This window comes from Pseudoliparis swirei, chromosome 9 (assembly GCF_029220125.1).
Source record: "Pseudoliparis swirei isolate HS2019 ecotype Mariana Trench chromosome 9, NWPU_hadal_v1, whole genome shotgun sequence".
In the NCBI taxonomy this organism is placed as follows: domain Eukaryota; kingdom Metazoa; phylum Chordata; class Actinopteri; order Perciformes; family Liparidae; genus Pseudoliparis; species Pseudoliparis swirei.
Window position 1 is genome coordinate 3763500 of NC_079396.1, and position 18867 is coordinate 3782366.

Below are 18867 nucleotides of genomic sequence, written 5' to 3' on the forward strand. Positions count from 1 at the left end.
ATTGGTTCTTGAGATATTTATCTGAATCTTTCATCTGCTTTTTTTTTACAGGTCCATCTACCATTCTGTAGTGCTGTCACCACAATAAGATCAATAAGATCCCAATACACATGTAATAAATAAAATGTGTTCAATCAGCAGCGTGTGGCTGGGATTCGGTTTTATTGATTTTTGCTGTTGTGTGAATGATTATTGAACAAAGTTATTTTGAGGGTGACGACGCCCCTTGACCAGCGTTACATCGCGGCCTGGAGACGGCAACAAGGATGGGAGACCAGACGAGTTGAAAAACAAAAGATTTAGACATTTAAAAGAATAACAACATGCTTAAACAAAACAAATAAAGACATTAGTACAAAATGCAGTTTGGAAGAATATCAGCCAGCACTGTGGTGTGGTGATTATTACCTTCGCATTGAAAATGCCGGAAAGGTTGATTGTTTATTATCCGGAGACCAGTTGATTAGATTTTGGGATCGATCGTGTCATAGGTCAAGGGGTCATCTTCGCAAAACTCAAAAAGTATTGAACCGAATCGCTTGAAATTTGGTGGGATGATTGTTTATTATCCGGAGACCAGTTGATTAGATTTTGGGATCGATCGGGTCAAAGGTCAAAGGTCATGAACAGGTCAAAATCTTTCGCATAACTCAAAAAGCATTGAACCGAATCGCATGAAATTTGGTGGGATGATTGTTTATTATCCGGGGACCAGTTGATTAGATTTTGGGATCGATCGGGTCAAAGGTCAAGGTCAAAGGTCATGAACAGGTCAGATCTTCTTGAATCACATGGAATTTGGTGGGATGATTGGTTATTATCCGGGGACCATTTGATTAGATTTTGGGATCAATCGGGTCAAAGGTCAAGGTCATGGAAAGGTCAAAATCTTTTTTTTACCATAGCACGATACATTTTTGTCTAATTGGCATGCAACTAATGCCAAAATGTTCATAATTCAATGCCCAATCTTGTGATATGCGAAGGTATGCGCTCTACCGAGTGCCCGTTCTAGTTCTATAGTGAGTAAGTAAAGTTTATTAGCTTCGCATTGAAAATGCGGAAGGTTATGTTTTGATTTATTTATTTGTATGCGTGTTACTCGCATAACTCAAAAAGTATTAAACCGAATCGCATGACATTTGGTGGGATGACTGGTTATTATTCGGGGACCATTTGATTGGATTTTGGGATCAATCGGGTCAAAGGTCAAGGTCATGAAAAGGTCAAAATCTTCTTTTTACCATAGTTGTCAATTTTTATCCAATTGGCATGCAACTAATGCCAAAATGTTCAGAATTCAATACCCAATCTTGTGATATGCGAAGGTATGCGCTCTACCGAATGCCCATTCTAGTTTATATTGTAAATGTTTTCAGAATATTAGAGGACGTTTGTAGATGAGCTGCCATTTTGATCCCGTTTGAAATCGTGATTGTGGGTTGGTGTCATACCTCTCCGTGACAACGTGCAGATAAAACTATCATGTTTATTGTGGCTTCTATAGGAGCATATGCCATCGCCTCACAATCTCACCGCTCAGGATTAGTCTACCGTGGACAGTTATGATGTTATGGCTAAGAGGCCAAGTCCTTGATTCGGAACATTAAATGAGATTTTCAATGACGAAAACCTCACTGTTGAGCTCCATTATGACCAACTGCAGAGATACAACTGTCACACTGAGTCAGACATTAGATCCTTTAAGATGAGCTGCTGAGGGGGCTCATTGAATCAGTTACTTTTTGTCACCACACCACATCCACGTTGTTTGATGACACCTCAAAGCTAACTTTCAGCCAGACGAGGGTTCGTCTATGGTGGAGTTTGTTGAAAAGTCAACACTAGTTGGCACTTTGACTTTCGCAAAGTCACAAAAACAAGATGGCGAGGCTAATGCTAACTTTCAACCAGACGACACAGCAAGTTAAATAAAAGTTCTGTAAGAGATACGGGACTTTTGCAAAGTCACAAAAACAAGATGGCAAAGCTAATGCTAACTTTCAGCTGGACGACACAGCAAGTTTAATGAAAGTTATGGAAGAAATACGGGACTTTCGCAAAGACACACAAAAAAAAAGAAATAAGAAAGGTGACAACGGCGGGGATGGGGGGGCGGTGGAGGTGACTTTTGTCGCCACATCCACGTTGTTTGATGACACCTCAAAGCTTTTAGAACTTTGGTCATTTGCAATGCATGCAGTGTCCACGTGAAGTAAAGTCATCAAGTTAAATGTAAAAAGAAGTGATTATGACCCACAAGCCTCAAAAAGAAAAATAGGCACTGGTACTCCTGGTTTACTGGGATTGGGTTTGCTTCCCTGCAGTGTCCTGCTACTCTTTTGGCATAAACATGGAGGGCCATAATATTTTCATTGTCGCTGTTTCAGCAAATAGTGTTTAATGCTTCCTCCATTCACTAATAACCTTTACATAAAAAAATTGACGAACCCAGTTTGTGTTCCCACTGTTTGTACGCAGCTGCAACATAAACAAATAAAATGAATACAGGAGAACATTTTATTCGGTCCAAGTCAGACATTACTCGCGGTTGCTTAAGGGGGAAGTTACAATGTCGTGAGTTGATTAAACAAAATCGTCCAGTTACTACAGACCAGTCAAGTACACACAACTGGCCTTCAGTTAGTAAATAATACAAAACAATAAGTATATTTGGGCAGATATTTTGACGTATTGATTGTGTTTTTTCAGGAAGCAGCAAAAAGATTTACCAACAACAAAAGCTTTCCAAACACATTCGCCAAAAAGCAACGCTTCCATTGCAAAAAAAAAAGGAAATAAAATCTTTTTGGGGATCCCATTCTCCCGTTGTCCCCGTCGTGAAAAGATTCATTTAGTTGCATGTCGTCAAACCTCAGCCCAAAATGTCCCACCATGTTAATCTTTTTTTAAAATGACTTCATCTGAACGAGTGTAAAAATCAGGAGGTTCATCGACAACCGGCTACCAGACGACGGTCAGGTTGCCGACGTCGCTGCAGAGGTCGGTCTTTGACGGGTAGACGACCTTCAGGTTCCCGTCCCGGTCCACCGTGCGGATCTGCTGCACGATCAGCTCGCTGCCGGAGGGCTCGCTGCCGGCAGCGGCGAGGGCCGGATCCCGCGGGCCCTCCCCTTCCCCATCCGACCCCGCCTCCTCCCGGTGCTCCGACGTGAACTTGTTCAACTCGGCCATTTTCTGTGGGTGAAAACGGGGGGGGGGGGGATGCAGTTTAAATGTGAAAGTCAAAAGCACGGCCATGACTTTGTGATCAGAGCCCCGTAGTGCTTCGTTTCTTCCATTTCTGGGGAGTTTTTCCTGATCCGATGAGAGGTCAAAGGTCGAGGATGTCGTATGTGTACAGATTGTAAAGCCCTCGGAGGCGAATTTATTAGTAATTTGTGATATTGGGCTATATGAAATAAACTGAATTGAACTGAAGAAGAAGTTGGGCCTGTGTATCGTCAAGTATTTTGACACATTTTCGTGACGGAACTCGTAGAACCACATGATCAACTTTACAAAAGTTTGTCGAGACCTTAAAAATGACGTTTCGTCGACAGACTCCCATCAGGCTGAAATTCCCACAGGAAATATGTGACTGAAAATAACGGATCACAGAACTTTTTTCTGAATAAGATCACCGTAAAAAACTTGTACTTATTTACTATTCGTTAATAATAAAGGAATAGTGAACAACTGAATAATAAATAATTGGACCGACACTCGTAGAAAGATAAGGATGTCGTAACTAATGGAAGCGATGGAACAAAACAAACTGAAAACTAGAACGGGCACTCGGTAGAGCGCATACCTTCGCCGCAGCCACTTTTTTGGTACTTGGCATGAGAGTGTGGGGAACTGTAAATTGATGTAACTTGATACCGGATAGTGTGGTAAACATCACAAAAGAATTATGTATGAACATCAGCCTGGATTTATTGATTTAGAAAGAGTTTGACCTTTTCAAGACCTTGACCTTTGACCCGATCGATCACAAAATCTAATCAAATGGTCCCCGGATAATAACCAGTCATCCCACCAAATTTCATGCGATTCGGTTTAATACTTTGAGTTATGCGAGTAACATGCATACAAATAAATAAATAAATAAATACACGGCGATCAAAACATAACCTTTCGCATTCTCAAATGCGAAGGTAATAAATAATCCAAGTAGCAGTGAACTTGTTATTCGTAAAAGAGAACAAGTGAAACACTCACGACGATCAGAGCGTCCATCACATCTTTACAGGTCTGCAGGCTGGCGGCACTCGTCACCTCCAGGAACAACTCTGTGGTCGTCTTCTTGATCTGTGAACGGACGATCATGCAGTTATTACTATTACATCACGAACACACACACACACACACACAACCACAAACACACACAGACAGACACACACACACCCACAACAACCACCACAAACACACACACATACAACCACACACACAACCACAAACAAAAACACACAACCACAGACAGACACACACAACCCATAACACACACACCAACCACCACAAACAAACACACACACAACCACAAACAAAAACACACAACCACATCCCATAACACACACAGCAACCACAAACACACACAACCACACCAACCACCACAAACACACACAACCAACCACACACACAACCAGCCACAAACAAAAACACACAACCACAATCAACAGATAGACACACACACCCACAACCACATCCCATAACAAACACAGCAACCACAAACATACACAACCACACACACACCAACCACCACAAACACACACACACACACAAACAACCACAAACAAAAACACACAAGCACACAACCACATCCCATAACAAACACAGCAACCACAAACACACACAACCACACACACACACACACAAACACAAACAAAAACACACAACCACAATCACACACAAACACACAACCACATCCCATAACACACACAGCAACCACAAACATACACAACCACACAACCACACACAAAACCACACAAACAACCACACACCCTTGTCTAAAGTATTTCCCGCCCAGTGCTCATTCTGAGTGAGGTCGTGTCTGAAGACCCTCCAGCCCACCGGTTGTGACCTCATCTACTGGAGCACCTTGTCGTTGGGGTTTCTCTGCAGACATCATATCCACAGGTATGATGTCTTTCCTTATGGGAGGACAACCAGAAAGAAAAGAGACACACACTCACCTTGGTTTTCTCACTGTTGGTAATAGGTGGGAAGGAGATCACCTGGCCCTCTGCGTCCACGATGCAGGGATACATGGCTTTTCCCTGCAGGAGCTGCAGGTATCTGCAAGGAGAAGAAGAGTTGAGTGACATTATAAGAAGAGGCAGAGCAAATGTAACAGATGGAGAGCTGATGATATTATTCTAGTGATAAAGATTCAACTCAGCCATCAGAGAGCAAACATGCTTAGACGTCATTTAGTCAACACATCCATGTGGCAGACAGGGGAGGACGTGTACATGCTTTTAGGGGGCAACTTCTACCCCCAGACTGAAACCCAGGGGTACATAAAAATAAATTGGGGGCACTTTTTGAAACTTGTGAAATATCATTTAACCTTTGTTCAAAAATAATAAATATACTTATTTAGGCTTATAGTAGATAATAATGTCAATAATAAGACTACTAGGCAGTAACCTACAGATTCAAAGTGTTTATGACTTAATTTTTTTCACAAAACATAAATCAGACAATTATATTCAATTTTATTCGTATTTCTTTGTAGTTATGTTTAATTAGATTTTTTAAACGACTATTAACAATTATTACTTATTTGTTTATTTAATTATATTCATTGATTTTTGTGTGTTTGTACCTACCTAGTCCAGGAAATACAGATAGGACACACACAACAAAGAACAAAAACAAAACGCTATTAAATCATCATAACTATGGGGGCATTTGTTGCCCCTCCTTGTGATATCAGGGGCAACATTATATTTCTTAGTGGCAGTTTTGCCCTGGTATTTTATCTCTCTCTCGCTCTCCCTCTCGCTCTCCCTCTCGCTCCCTCCTGTGGGTCCCCCTAGAAGAGCTCCTGTTGGACAGAAGAGTCCCAGGCGGTACTGACTTGTGGAGGCCGGTGACGTTCTGCCTCTTCTTCTGCTTCCTCATCTCATCCGCCTCCAGCTGAAGTTGCTTTATGAGCTCCACGGCCGTCATCTCTTTGCGACCCAGAGACACAACCTGTCAAACATCGTGGGTTTAAAAACTAAAAGTGAGCTTTGCAGTGACTATAGAAAATGCCAATGACTCACAAAAATTTTTTTTTTTAATGCCGATAGAAATCGGAAAATATGTAATCTTTTATTTCTACGAGTGGACATAATTTTTGCCACGCGGCTGACACGAGATTGTGATTTTAAAATGAGCCGACCTTCAGCTGGGTCGGCGGTCTGACGTCGTACGTCAGCGGCGCTTTGATGAGCTGCACGTCGTGGGACGCGATGGTCGCGATGGTCCTTTTGCCGCACAAGTCATCATGAAGCTTCGTCTAGGAAACAAAGGTAAAAAAAAAAAAAAAAGAGCATAAAGATTACTACATTGCACTTAGCAGTCACGCTCGACGAAAGCGCTCCGACGCACGCCCCCTTCGGAGGAGTCTGACCTCACCTGGGCCATCAGGAACCGTTTGAGAGCGTTCCCGGGCTTCAGGTTCATGCCTCGGACCACGCAGCACACCAAATACGGCCGCACGTCTTTCACCTCGGCAGCCACCGTGACGGAGATCGCCGTGGGGCTGTCGGAGACGTGGAGAACCCTCACCACCATCTTGTTCAGCTCCTCCTGCTCCTCCTCCTCTTGGTCGTCCGCCACCTTCTTCTTCCTCTGCTGCTTTTTCCCCTTGTCCGCCTTGCGACCCCCTTCCGCGTCGCCGCCTTCCTCGCCCCGTCGCCCTTTCCCTTTCACCCTGAGGTAGTCCAGGATGGACTTGGTCTGGCAGCCGTTGACCATCTTCTCCAGCCGCTTGTCGTTCAGCTTGTTGCCTCGGAAGTTGATCTCCTTGAGCTTGGCGCAGTCGCTCAGATCGGTGGGGATCTCCTTCAGCTTGTTGTTGGAGAGGTCAAGCACCTGAGGAGGGGGGGGGGGAAACAAAAAAAGTGCATGTTTAGTTTGACGCTCTGGGGAAAAGAGCATCAGACACCCTTAAGGGTTTAGAGAGAGATGAAGGTATTTAAATGATCTGTGGTTGTGCTTTATACTCTAATAAAAGAGACCAAATTAACACACTTCTTGCAAATCACATTCTTATTTCTAAAGTCCTGCTTTGTGAATCTACACACACACAAAGTCACTCACTCAGAACAGAGGTTCTGGTTATCGCCCCTGATGATGTCGTCCTGATGATAAAGCAGAGCATTGGTCACCTGTCCTCCGCTGTCCACCTAAAACGTCGTAATCCCGGGGTAATTTTGGATAAATCCTTGTCGTTTGAAGACCACGTCGAGCAGCTCTTCTTCCACTTAAGAAACATCAGCAAATTGAGATCTGCTACTTTTATCTGCAGCCGAATTAGAAATGATCACACATGCTTTTATTTGTTCTGCAAAGAAGAAGTAGAGAAAGAGTACACAGCATGTAAAGCTGGCACAGATGCATACTTGCCAGTCTCTCTTGTGTGCGCCAAACTGTTAAAATAACTCAAATGGGATACTTTAATTCTGCATTGCACATGATCAAAACGTGCACAACTCACTATCTGTGAATCCAAGACGCACACCAAACACACGGTAGGCTTATTCTAAATGTGGTGTACATTTGATCCCCCCCTCTCCATCTTTGTTTTGGTCATGGTGCCCCCACAACCCACCTTCAGGGCGGCTAGCTTGTGGACGTCTCCGCTCAGCTGCTCGATGACGTTGTCGTAGCCGATCAGCGTGCTCAGGCGATCCAGCTTCTCGGAGTAGAAGTCGGCGGGGAAGCCGGTGAGCCGGTTCTTGGAGACGTTGATGACGGACAGCTTGGTGCACTGGCTGAGCCCCTCCGGAAGAACTTCCAGGCGATTGCAGCTCACGTTCAGGGTGGTTAGCTCCTTCAACTGAGTGACCCCCTCCGGCAGCGCGCTCAGGTTGTTGGCCGCGAGGTCCAGGACCTTTAACGCCTTGAGCATTCCGACGACATTTGGCACGGAGGAGAGCCCGTTCCTGCACAGGATGAGGCTCTGGAGGGTCGTCAGACGCTGGATGCCCTCGTGGATCTCCGTCAGACTCGGGCATTGGCTAACTTCCAGATAATTCAGCAAGGTGAGAGAATAGATGGCCGAGGCGAGCCCTCCGTTAGCGGAGATCCTCTCGTCGAAAGCCGGACCCTGAAACACAAGCTCACGCCGCTTCTCCTTGGCGGCTTTCTCTATTTCTGGCCAATTCTTCAAGTCATCCATGCTGACTTGCTTGGACCCCACTTGTCAAGATAGCCGAGACGAGGAAGTACGCGACACCCGTTTTTATATTTCAAAATAAATTACCACTTTTTTTGTATACATGGGAATGGAAATAAATGATTTATTCTCGGAAAACTTAAACTGTGTGTAGTATTAACAGTCTTGTATGTGCGTGCCCCTACAGATTTACTGGAAAAGTATAAGAAATAGCGGGTTTATGAAGTTACATTTCCATGCTATGACTTTATTTTGAAGACGACATGTTTTACTTCCGGTACTAGTCGGGCAGGAGAAGACACGATGCTCTCTCTTCCGCCTGGGAACCGGGGAGAAGTGCTTAAATGTGTATATTAATTATTTATCGATGCTACAACTTATCCAAAATGTAGGTCGACACATAATACAACCAGCGGGTGTGGTCCAGCTACAGTTGACTCCACGTCTGATGCCTAAAACAACTTTCACGCATATAAAACTACATGTCCCATAATCCGTTGCGCATGACGATGGTCATGCTGCTACTGCGCATGTCCGCGCTGGTTGTTGTCAGCGGTGGTTATGGAGATGCGATGGGTCAACGAGCTGTCACTAGTACTGTGATGTCCGCGGTAAGATATATATTTTAAATACTCGCCGGAAAACTTCCGTCTGCTCTAAAACGTGTATCTAAAACATGTAGGAGACAATTGAAGGACACTTGTTAGGACAACTAGCTGGTCAAAAATACATCTGAAATACAGCTAACGTCACTGAAGACTAGCTACGCTGATTGAGTGGTTACCCGTTAGCTAGCATTAATGCCCCCGCCACATCTTTAAGCCTCTTCGCCAAACTTACTTTAACACGTGCGTGATAAATTAAGTAGTGTTAAGTACGATGTGACGTTGATACCAACCCAAAGTATGTTAGTACTATGTTATTGTACTGTAAAAGTATAACGACTGACGTAAATACATTTATTGTTGATATTCTGGTCAATAAAAATCTGTTTTGTATCATTTCCGTGTAATTGCTGACGAGTTGTTTTTGCATCACGTGGTCAAAGTAGTGACTTAACATCTTTGGCTGTAGCTACATTCAATTGTGCGTCATGCGATTTAGATGGACAGACATTTAAGATATTCTTTAGAAATATACGCATGTGTTTCACCAAAAATATTTAAAAAATGTTCTCTTAAATTTAATTTAAATCATATAATTCGTAAACTTAACGGACCATCTGACCAGATATTAAATGCAATTTTTCGGTCTTTACCAGTACAGTAATAGGTATTATGGACACATTTCAGTCGGTAGTGAAAAATAAGTGTGATACCCAGACATAGAGAAGATGTAGTTTACAATTAGTTTGTGACTTTAAGAAAATAATAATAAATTCCTGGCCTGTCAAATTAATAGATGTACAATCACCCTCAATATCATCTTTACAGTCACCATTGTCACAAATTAAATTAGTTTGCTCTTTTCACATATGAAGTATAGGATTTCATTTCTTTTTTTTGTTGCTCTCAGCGTCCATCAGAGGGATGCCCCGGAAGATAGGATTCATGGTCGTCACCGCTTCAAGTCATGAGGATAACTTCAGTGCTAAGGAGCTCATGGTCCATGCACCCACAGTCAACGGCTGGAGATCGAGCAGGTACGCACTAAATACCTGGTGTTTTGGTAAAAGAAGAAAAGCTGAAATTGTCGTTTTTATATATTTGAAAATCGGATAGATGGCCAGTAGTATCAATTTCAACCTAACTAACATTTAGCTTTTGATAACGTATCATCATATTGACAAATTGAGTCAAGTCTGTAATCAAATTACATCACTTAAAATAATTCAGCCTCAAAAACCAGGAAAACACACGTGTGTATTATTACAATGTCCAAAATGTAAAATGATGTCCAATCCCATTTACATTGTGTTATGGTGAATGGTGTGGAGGACCCAAACGCAGCAGGAGTTTCTCAAAAGACAAGGTTTATTTACCCAGATATCGACCAGGAACACGGGCAAACACGAAATGATCTGACACCGGACAAACAGAAAGACACAGATTAAATACACAGGGGAACGAGACACAGGTGGAAACAATCAGGAAAGAAACAGGGAAGAGCAGGGAAACAGGAAACGAGACAGGGACTTCAACATAAAACAGGAAACACTCAGATCCTAACACATTGAGGTGGTAACTGAAATACTGATTAATGTGCACTGTCCTTGGTAAATATCTAAATACATATGTCACCACATCACTATACTTAAAAACATGTCACATTTTTTCAAAGCGGCAGTCGACTTTCGTAAAGAAGCTCATCAATGTCTGAATCCTCTCTTCCACACAGGCTGTGCTCCTACCCTCAGCATGTCACCCTCCAGCTGGTGGAGAGATGCAGGGTGAGGAAATTGCAGCTGCTGGCCCACCAGTACCTGATCCCAGCCAAGGTGGAGTTTCACATTGGAGACGCCCTTCCTGAAACCAGCACCTCAGGGTGCCCCGGGCAGCTTCGGAGACTCGGGTGAGACTGCAGACCCGACCACCTTCTTGTGTGTTTATTACGAGAGTTGCATTACACAAAAGGTCTAAACAAGATGGTGGAGGAGATTTGGATGATACGGCATACACAAACGGGTTGTTTTTAAGTGCTACGGTGATTATATGACTCATGCTTTCCGCTGGATTTTTTTGGGTATGGACCGTCTTAGTATTGGGTTCAAAACACATACCAGCCATAAGGAATATGTCAGACATCGATTGCCCTTGATCAAGGCAGTGTCTCACAATGGGAATTTTTCCCCGACAATATATATCTACTACACACAGAAAAATAATGGTTCTTAAATGGTTCTTTAAAAGGCTTTGTGGTTTTACGAAGAACCGTCACCTTCTGAAGAACCGTTTTGGAAATGGTGCCTTAAAGAGCAACTTTCTTAAGGTCATTTGAGACACCTTTATAGGTTCTTTGAAGAACTCTTTAAGGAAATGGTTCTTTAAAGAACCCTGGTTTGAGAACCTGTAATAGTGTCTCAGAGAACCTTTAAGACACCATTTTTGGTTCCACGAAGAACCTTTAAAACCAGGGTTCTTTAAAGAACCATTTCCTTAAATACTTCTTCAAAGAACCTATAAAGGTATCTCAAAGAACCTTAAAAATGATACTTCAAGGCACCATTTAAAGCACCATTGCTGGTTCTTTAAAGAACCCTGGTTTGAAAGGTTCTTTGTGGAACCAAAAATGGTTCCTCTATGGCAGGGGTGTTCAATACGTCGATCGCGATCTACCAGTCGATCGCCGCGATCTACCAGTCGATCGCGGCGTAGTATTGGTAGATGGCATGACATTAAAAAAAATTGGCCCGCCCCAATGAAATCTCCGCCCGCCACCCTATAATTTTCTCTAAAGCGCCAGATTACAGCAGAAGTAATGTAAGGTCCCTTTTCTTAAAGAGCACGTCTTTGTTCTTGTATTAAACTAAACAGCCGTCTGTTTTTGATCGTATCCAAACAACAGCATGTCATTTCTGTCTCTACGTGTCGCGTAAAAAAATCTCGCCTCGCCGTCTCGCGCGCAGCAGAGCTCCGATGCCGGCGTGTCTGCGCGCATCGGGACGGAGCAACCAAAAAATTGCACCCCCAAAAAGTGTTCACTTTTTGGGGGTGCAAGTACTTTTTAAATTTCTTTATGTAAGAAATGAATTCCCTTTTTGTTTCTCTTTTATCTATTGTCCTTGGCAATTCTCATTTCTGAGAATCACCTTCCCACCCACCCGTTTTGTGATCTCACAGCAGAGCCCACCCACCCCCTTCTCCAATTCAGCCACTTCCCTGGGTGGAGGGGGGTTTCTGTGAGATTCACAGACGTAACTTCTGCTGGAAGTCACTTCTAGTTACAGACTCTGGTTCGCTGCTCCGTGACGTCACTACACACTAGCGACGTCACAGCACAGAACCAGAGCGCTTACATGTCATGTGACAATGTTTCCATGGTGACTGTAACGGATCCCCGTATTTGAATCTGCGTGAGACTTACTGCTGGTGAACTTCTTTATTTTCTTTCTTTCGGCGAATACAATTGAACCAAAAATCTTTCTTAAATACCTCCTTGTCACCACCGTAAGAGCATTAGCCTCATACGGGACCATTCAAGCTATTAAAACGTTATATGAAATGCGCATCCGTCCGTAACATTTAGCCGTACCGTCAAGTTTGAATTTTAACATAAAATAAAGGTGCGCTTCCTTTTAACATTTCAAAATAAAAGTCCGATTTAGCTCTAAGAGGAAGTAGATTAAAACATATACAAAATCATTAAAACAATACAATATAAAAAGGCATACATAAAAACAAATAAAGCAGATACAAAAGAAGGCAATCAACACGAAACAATACACCTTTTAAGGGGTTATTTACAGTGACAATAGCCGTTTCTCAATTCAAAGTACACTGAGTACAGACTTGTGTTCTTTTGGAGTCTGGTCTTCGGAGTCTGGTCTTGGGAGTCCAGACTCCAAAGGACGGGAGGACGGGAGGACGGTCTTTCTGCGATTGGAACAATTCAATTCAATTCAATTCAGTTTATTTGTATAGCCCAATTTCACAAATTACAAATTTGTCTCGGAGTGCTTTACAATCTGTACACATAGACATCCCTGCCCCAAAACCTCACATCGGACCAGGAAAAACTCCCAAATAACCCTTCAGGGGGAAAAAAAGGGAAGAAACCTGGAGGAGAGCAACAGAGGAGGATCCCTCTCCAGGATGGACAGATGCAATAGATGTAATGTGTACAGAAGGACAGATTTAGAGTTAAAATACATTCAATGAATATGACAGAGTGTATGAATAGTTCATAGTAGGCATATTCCACGATGGAGACCTCCACGATCCATCAGGCAGATGGCGGTGGGGAGGAGGAGTGGGCGGAGTCTCAACAGGACAGTGGCGTAGTCATGAGCAGGAATTCCACGACCCAGACGATCCATCAGGCAGATGGGATCTATGCCGTCTCATAGGGTCCGATGACCCCATGAGACGTAAAGTCAAAAGGACTTCCGGGGAGAAAGCAGAGTTAGTAACCTGTGATAGAGAGATGAATAGTCTTCCTTAAGGTGAGTAAAAAGAGGAGATAGGTACTTAGTGCATCCCAAAACGTCCCCCGGCAGCTATAAGCCTATAGCAGCATATCAAGGGGCTGGACCAGGGCAAACCTGATTCAGCCCTAACTATAAGCTCTGTCAAAGAGGAAGGTCTTAAGTCTACTCTTAAACGAGGTGACTGTGTCTGCCTCCCGGACTGAAATTGGAAGCTGGTTCCATAAAGAGGAGCTTGATAACTAAAGGCTCTGGCTCCCATTCTACTTTTTAAGACTCTAGGAACTACAAGTAGTCCGCATTTAGTGAGCGTAGCTCTCTAGTGGGGCAATATGGTACGACAAGCTCCTTAAGATATGATGGAGCATCACCAATCAAGGCTTTGTAGGTTAAGAGAAGAATTTTAAAAGTGATTCTTGATTTTACTGGGAGCCAGTGCAGAGCAGCTAGTGCAGGAGTGATGTGATCTCTTTTCTTAGTTTTAGTGAGAACACGAGCTGCAGCATTCTGGATCAACTGGAGGGACCTAAGAGATTTATTAGAGCAGCCTGCTAATAAGGAGTTGCAGTAATCCAGTCTCGAAGTAACGAACGTGAACCAATTTTTCTGCAACATTTTGAGACAAGATGTGCCTGATTTTTGAAATATTACGTAGATGAAAGAATGCAGTCCTTGAGATTTGCTTTACGTGGGAGTTAAAGAACAAGTCCCGATCAAAGATAACGCCAAGATTCTTTACAGTGGTGTTGGATGCCAGGGCAATGCCGTCTACAGAATCCACATCACCAGATAATTGATCTCTGAGGTGCTCAGGGCCGATTAAAATTACTTGGTTTTGTCTGAGTTTAACATCAAGAAGTTGCAGGTCATCCATGTTTTATGTCTTTAAGACATGCTTGAATTTTACAGAGTTGGTTGCTCTCCTCTGGTTTTATCGATAAATATAGTTGAGTGTCATCTGCATAACAATGAAAGTTTATGGAGTGTTTCCTGATAATATTGCCCAAAGGAAGCATGTATAAGGTAAATAAAATTGGTCCAAGCACAGAACCTTGTGGAACTCCATGATTAACGTTGGTGGTTATCGAGGCGTCATCGTTTACAAATACAAACTGAGATCGATCTGATAAATAGGATTTAAACCAAATTAGTGCCGTGCCTGAAATGCCAATCGACTGCTCCAGTCTCTGTAACAGGATGTCATGGTCAATGGTGTCGAATGCAGCACTAAGGTCTAACAAGACCAGGACAGAGAGGAGTCCTTTATCTGCTGCCATTAAGAGGTCATTTGTAATTTTCACCAGTGCCGTCTCGGTGCTGTGGTGTTTTCTAAATCCTGATTGAAATTTCTCAAATAAACTATTATGATGTAGAAAGTCGCACAACTGATTTGCGACCACTTTCTCAAGGATCTTGGAGAGGAAGGGGAGGTTAGAGATCGGTCTGTAGTTAGCCAATACCTCTGGATCCAGAGTGGGCTTCTTCAGGAGAGGTTTAATAACAGCCACCTTGAAGGAGTGTGGTACGTGGCCTGTTAGCAGAGACACATTGATAATATCTAATAGAGAGCCGCCAATTAAAGGCAAAACGTCTTTAAGCAGCCTCGTCGGGATGGGGTCCAAGAGACAGGTAGACGTGTTCAAGTAGAAACCGTTGAAAATAATTGGTCACGGTTGATAGGAGAAAATCCTCCAAATATACACCAGGGCATACAGCGGTTTCCAAGGCCATTCCACTTGAGGACAGATTGGCACTGGTTATGGGCAAGAGATTATTAATCTTGTCCCTAATAGTTAAAATCTTTTCATTAAAGAAGTTCATAAAGTCATTACCACTAAGGTTTATAGGAATGCTCGGCTCCACAGAGCTGTGACTCTCTGTCAGCCTGGCTACAGTGCTGAAGAGAAACCTGGGGTTGTTTTTATTTTTTTCTATTATTGATGAGTAATAGGCTGCTCTGGCATTACGGAGGGCCTTCTTATATGTTTTAAGACTATCTCGCCAAACTAAGCGGGATTCTTCGAGATTAGTTGAACGCCATATGCGTTCAAGCTTTCGTGACATTTGCTTCAGTTTGCGGGTCTGAGGGTTATACCAGGGAGCAAACCTCCTCTTCCTCACTGTCTTCTTCTTCAAGCAGCTAACTTGATGACGTCACCACATCAGCTGTTCTTGCTCATGAGTTTACTTCAATTTTTAACTGTAAATTACTTTTTACAGTCAAACAAAATATGACAACCCTGCTTTTTCAGGGTTTGTGTGTTTATAAATAAATACATATATAACATATTATAAGTAGCTCGCATGCTGAAAAAGTGTGAGCACCCCTGCTCTATGGCATCACTCTGAAGAACCATTTTCGGTTCCAGATGGCACCTTCATGTTTCTCTGTGTATGAATTACCCCTGCAGGGATAAACAAAGTATCTGTACTTTAAATCATCACGGAATAAAACCGTAGAAATGCATCTGAGTCTTTGTAGCAGAGGATTTGATCTGAAAAGCAACATCCGACCCCCTCTGCAGGTACGTCTCTCTGTCGGATAACGAGAAGACCGGCTTCAAAGCTCGGGAGCTGAAGTCCGTCCACGTGGACGCCATCGGAACCTATCTGAGAATAAGCTTCCATCGGAACCATGTCAACCATTACAATCACCACAATCAGGTAGCACTGCACCCCCCACCGCCATGGCACTGCCTCCAACCTCTGTCTGATACGGGAGCCCCATCCAGACTTGGTCAAAGAAGACCTTGAGTAGATTTTTGCCTTCCAGAACTACATTAAATAGAAATAAACGTTAAAAAATCGTGCTTGAAAAGAAACTCACCGATGACAGCAGCTCAGGGCGAAATGTGGTTTTCAAACATTTTAGTTTTAGGTCATTTAAAGTCATTCATCTGCTATTTTTCTGGACTCGAATAACTGCTTTATGACACATGAAAAGTAATTTCTTGATATCATCTTCCCAATTATACCCTCAACTACATAAGCTTCATTTGCATTTTCCAGAGTGCATGCATGCAAATAATTAGTTGAATTATCATTTAGTTGATTGACAGAAAACCTATTAAAATATTTATCCTGAGACGTGGGCTGACTGGACATACTCAACTCGCCCCAGAATGCATTGCGGCTCTTCAACTGTCCAATGGTGGAGCTGGTGATGTCATACCTAATTCGACAATTTCCAGATGTGTATCTTCTGGATTTGATCTGTTCATGTTCTATACAACTGCAGGATTGACACACAATTATAATAATACCAAAATAAAATAGAATATCAACAGCCTTATACTTTAAACTTACCGACATCCGTTTTTTGGATTTCAGGTCGCTTTGGTGGCCATTAATGTTCTGGGAGATTCTTTGGATGGCGATGCTGGGAACACAATTGTAAGTTCTCTGCCTTGTGTATGTATTTTGTTTCCTCTGTATATTTAGTATTTCAGTATTAGTATTTAGTATTTTTATTGTGTTTTATGTTTTATTTTTATCTTTTATGAATGTTCTTTCTTTCTTTCTTTCAATCATTTTATTTTAAGTTTTTACAAGTTACACCAGACAACCAAAAACAACAACGAATAAATAAAAATTACACGACAGCATAACAACCAACAATCAGACGAGGACAAAGTACAAATAAAAAGACAAACATAAATCAATATATTAATGTTCTAATGTGCACCTGCTGCTGTGATCCTGCAATTTCCCCACTGGGACTAATAATGGAAAATCTAATCTAATCTACCGTATTTTTTGCACTATAGGGCGCACTAGATTATAAAGCGCACTGTCAATGAATGGTCTATTTTAAAGCTTTTTTCATATATAAAGCGTACCGGACTATAAGGCGCATTAAGCGGAAAAAAAACAGTCAGATAAGTCAGTCGATCAAACTTTATTAAACGCGTTCACAATAATTCTCAACATTATTCAAACGTTAATGAGTTAATTACGTCTTTTCATAAAACGAAAGCACCAAGAAGGACCCCCTCGAAAGTCATTGATATTGTAACGTCTCGGACGTTATGGACTGATGACACGGAGACGGGACAACGTTCTTACTCCTTCTTTATTGGGCATCCACCGACAGCGTGCTTCTCTCAGCTCCGCAGCTCCAACGTCAACAACCACAGTTCTCCGTCAACCAACCTTAACTTCCCGTTTCCCAACAGGTTAACCCGCCTCCCTCTACTCTGCCAATCACAGGCCCACCCCCCTCGACCAGCACGCACGGTGCCACACTGCTTGACAGCCACTTCACAGGGTCGCTACAATATTCATGTCCCGTGCTAACGCTGTTGCCTTCAGTCGAATAGAGACTGTAGAGACGCTTCTACCTGCTGCTCTCTGTTCAATAACCCACTGTTCAATTTTGTCCTCTAACTGTGGCCATCTCGCCTTGTGTCTTTTCTCACTCTGTGGTCTTCTTTACTTGGCGCAGGTCATCTTCTTGCTTCCTCCACTTCCGTACCATTGATTCATTGATGTTGAATTCTCTCGCAGCTGCTCTATTCCCATGTTCTACTGCGTGACTGATAGCCTTGAGTTTGAAATCCGCGTCGTAAGCGTGTCTTTTGACAGGTGCCATTTTGGGATACTTATACACACACTGTAATATTATGGTGAAGCACAGTATGTATTACTCCGCGACGCTCCTGGCTACGGTAGCCGTAATGCTGCAAGCGGTGCGGCTTTGTAGTTTACCAAAGTCGTACTAAAACATTTTGACTTAGCGCCGTGAGCGCCTTGTACCACACAAAATCGCTTAGAGGTCAGTAAGCAAAACCAGAATTAATCCATATATACGGCGCTTCGGATTATAAGGCGCACTGTCGTTTTTTGAGAAAATTAAAGGCTTTTAAGTGCGCCCTATAGTGCAAAAAATACGGTAATCCTCAACCGCCACTCAGCCCTGCACTTACATCTGCTCGGCACTAGGTGGGGCTGATGTGCTGTGTGTTGTTTTTTGTTGTTGTTGACATTGCTGTATTGTCATCAGTCACTTGGAATAGGGTTGATTGACGTTTCTTCATCCATCCGCTGACATTGCAGACATGATGACAGTTTTTACATGCATCATGTTTACATGCATACCGTGTATCCGTCTTTTCCACCCCTCAAACTAACTCTGTGTTTTCTATGTCATCCTGTTATGATGCTATTGGCTCCATCCAAAGTTGTGCACGTTTAATAATTTTTTGCTATAACGCAAAGTACCAACACAAATGACGATGGACAAAAAAGACATAACGGCACAATACGTGAATCCACTGAAATAGCTACGTGAGCCAACCTGTGAGTTTTGAAGCGGTATTGATGGTGTGCGCTCGATCATTAGGATACACAGGAGGTATCTCACGCAGTATGTATTTGTACTGACGGATCCAAA

At 42.7% G+C, this 18867-nt stretch overlaps 2 protein-coding genes across 5 annotated transcripts in view; one reads left to right on the top strand and one right to left on the bottom strand.

The window, feature by feature from the left end:
* Positions 1-2506: 2506 nt before the first annotated feature.
* Positions 2507-8427, bottom strand: lrrc47 (leucine rich repeat containing 47). Its single transcript, XM_056423516.1, has 7 exons — positions 7826-8427; positions 6628-7086; positions 6392-6508; positions 6086-6201; positions 5196-5298; positions 4225-4314; positions 2507-3198 (listed from the first exon to the last, which is right to left on the bottom strand). The coding sequence occupies exons 1-7, from the start codon at positions 8393-8395 to the stop codon at positions 2965-2967; spliced, it is 1689 nt and encodes a 562-aa protein (XP_056279491.1). The 5' UTR covers positions 8396-8427; the 3' UTR covers positions 2507-2964.
* Positions 8428-8962: 535 nt separating this feature from the next.
* Positions 8963-18867, top strand: part of cep104 (centrosomal protein 104) — a 48857-nt gene continuing 38952 nt past the window's right edge. For 3 of the 4 annotated variants that reach the window (XR_008832881.1, XM_056423511.1, XM_056423513.1), the window contains exons 1-5: positions 8963-9003; positions 9908-10034; positions 10730-10903; positions 16001-16139; positions 16806-16868. Coding sequence is in view for 2 of the 4 variants with exons in the window: in XM_056423511.1 (XP_056279486.1) it covers positions 9922-10034; positions 10730-10903; positions 16001-16139; positions 16806-16868 (489 nt within the window). In the remaining 2 variants the exon portion in view is untranslated. Of the gene's footprint in view, positions 9004-9907; positions 10035-10729; positions 10904-16000; positions 16140-16805; positions 16869-18867 lie in introns of those variants that run through there. The other variant, XM_056423514.1, reaches the window with a different exon arrangement.

Excerpts from the sequence above, each read along its gene's own strand:
- lrrc47 (XM_056423516.1), bottom strand. The coding sequence starts at position 8,395 with ATGGATGACTTGAAGAATTGGCCAGAAATAGAGAAAGCCGCCAAGGAG. Across the intron at positions 6,509-6,627 it reads AACGGTTCCTGATGGCCCAG|ACGAAGCTTCATGATGACTT; the intron begins GTGAGGTCAGAC and ends TTTGTTTCCTAG. Across the intron at positions 6,202-6,391 it reads GACCGCCGACCCAGCTGAAG|GTTGTGTCTCTGGGTCGCAA; the intron begins GTCGGCTCATTT and ends GATGTTTGACAG.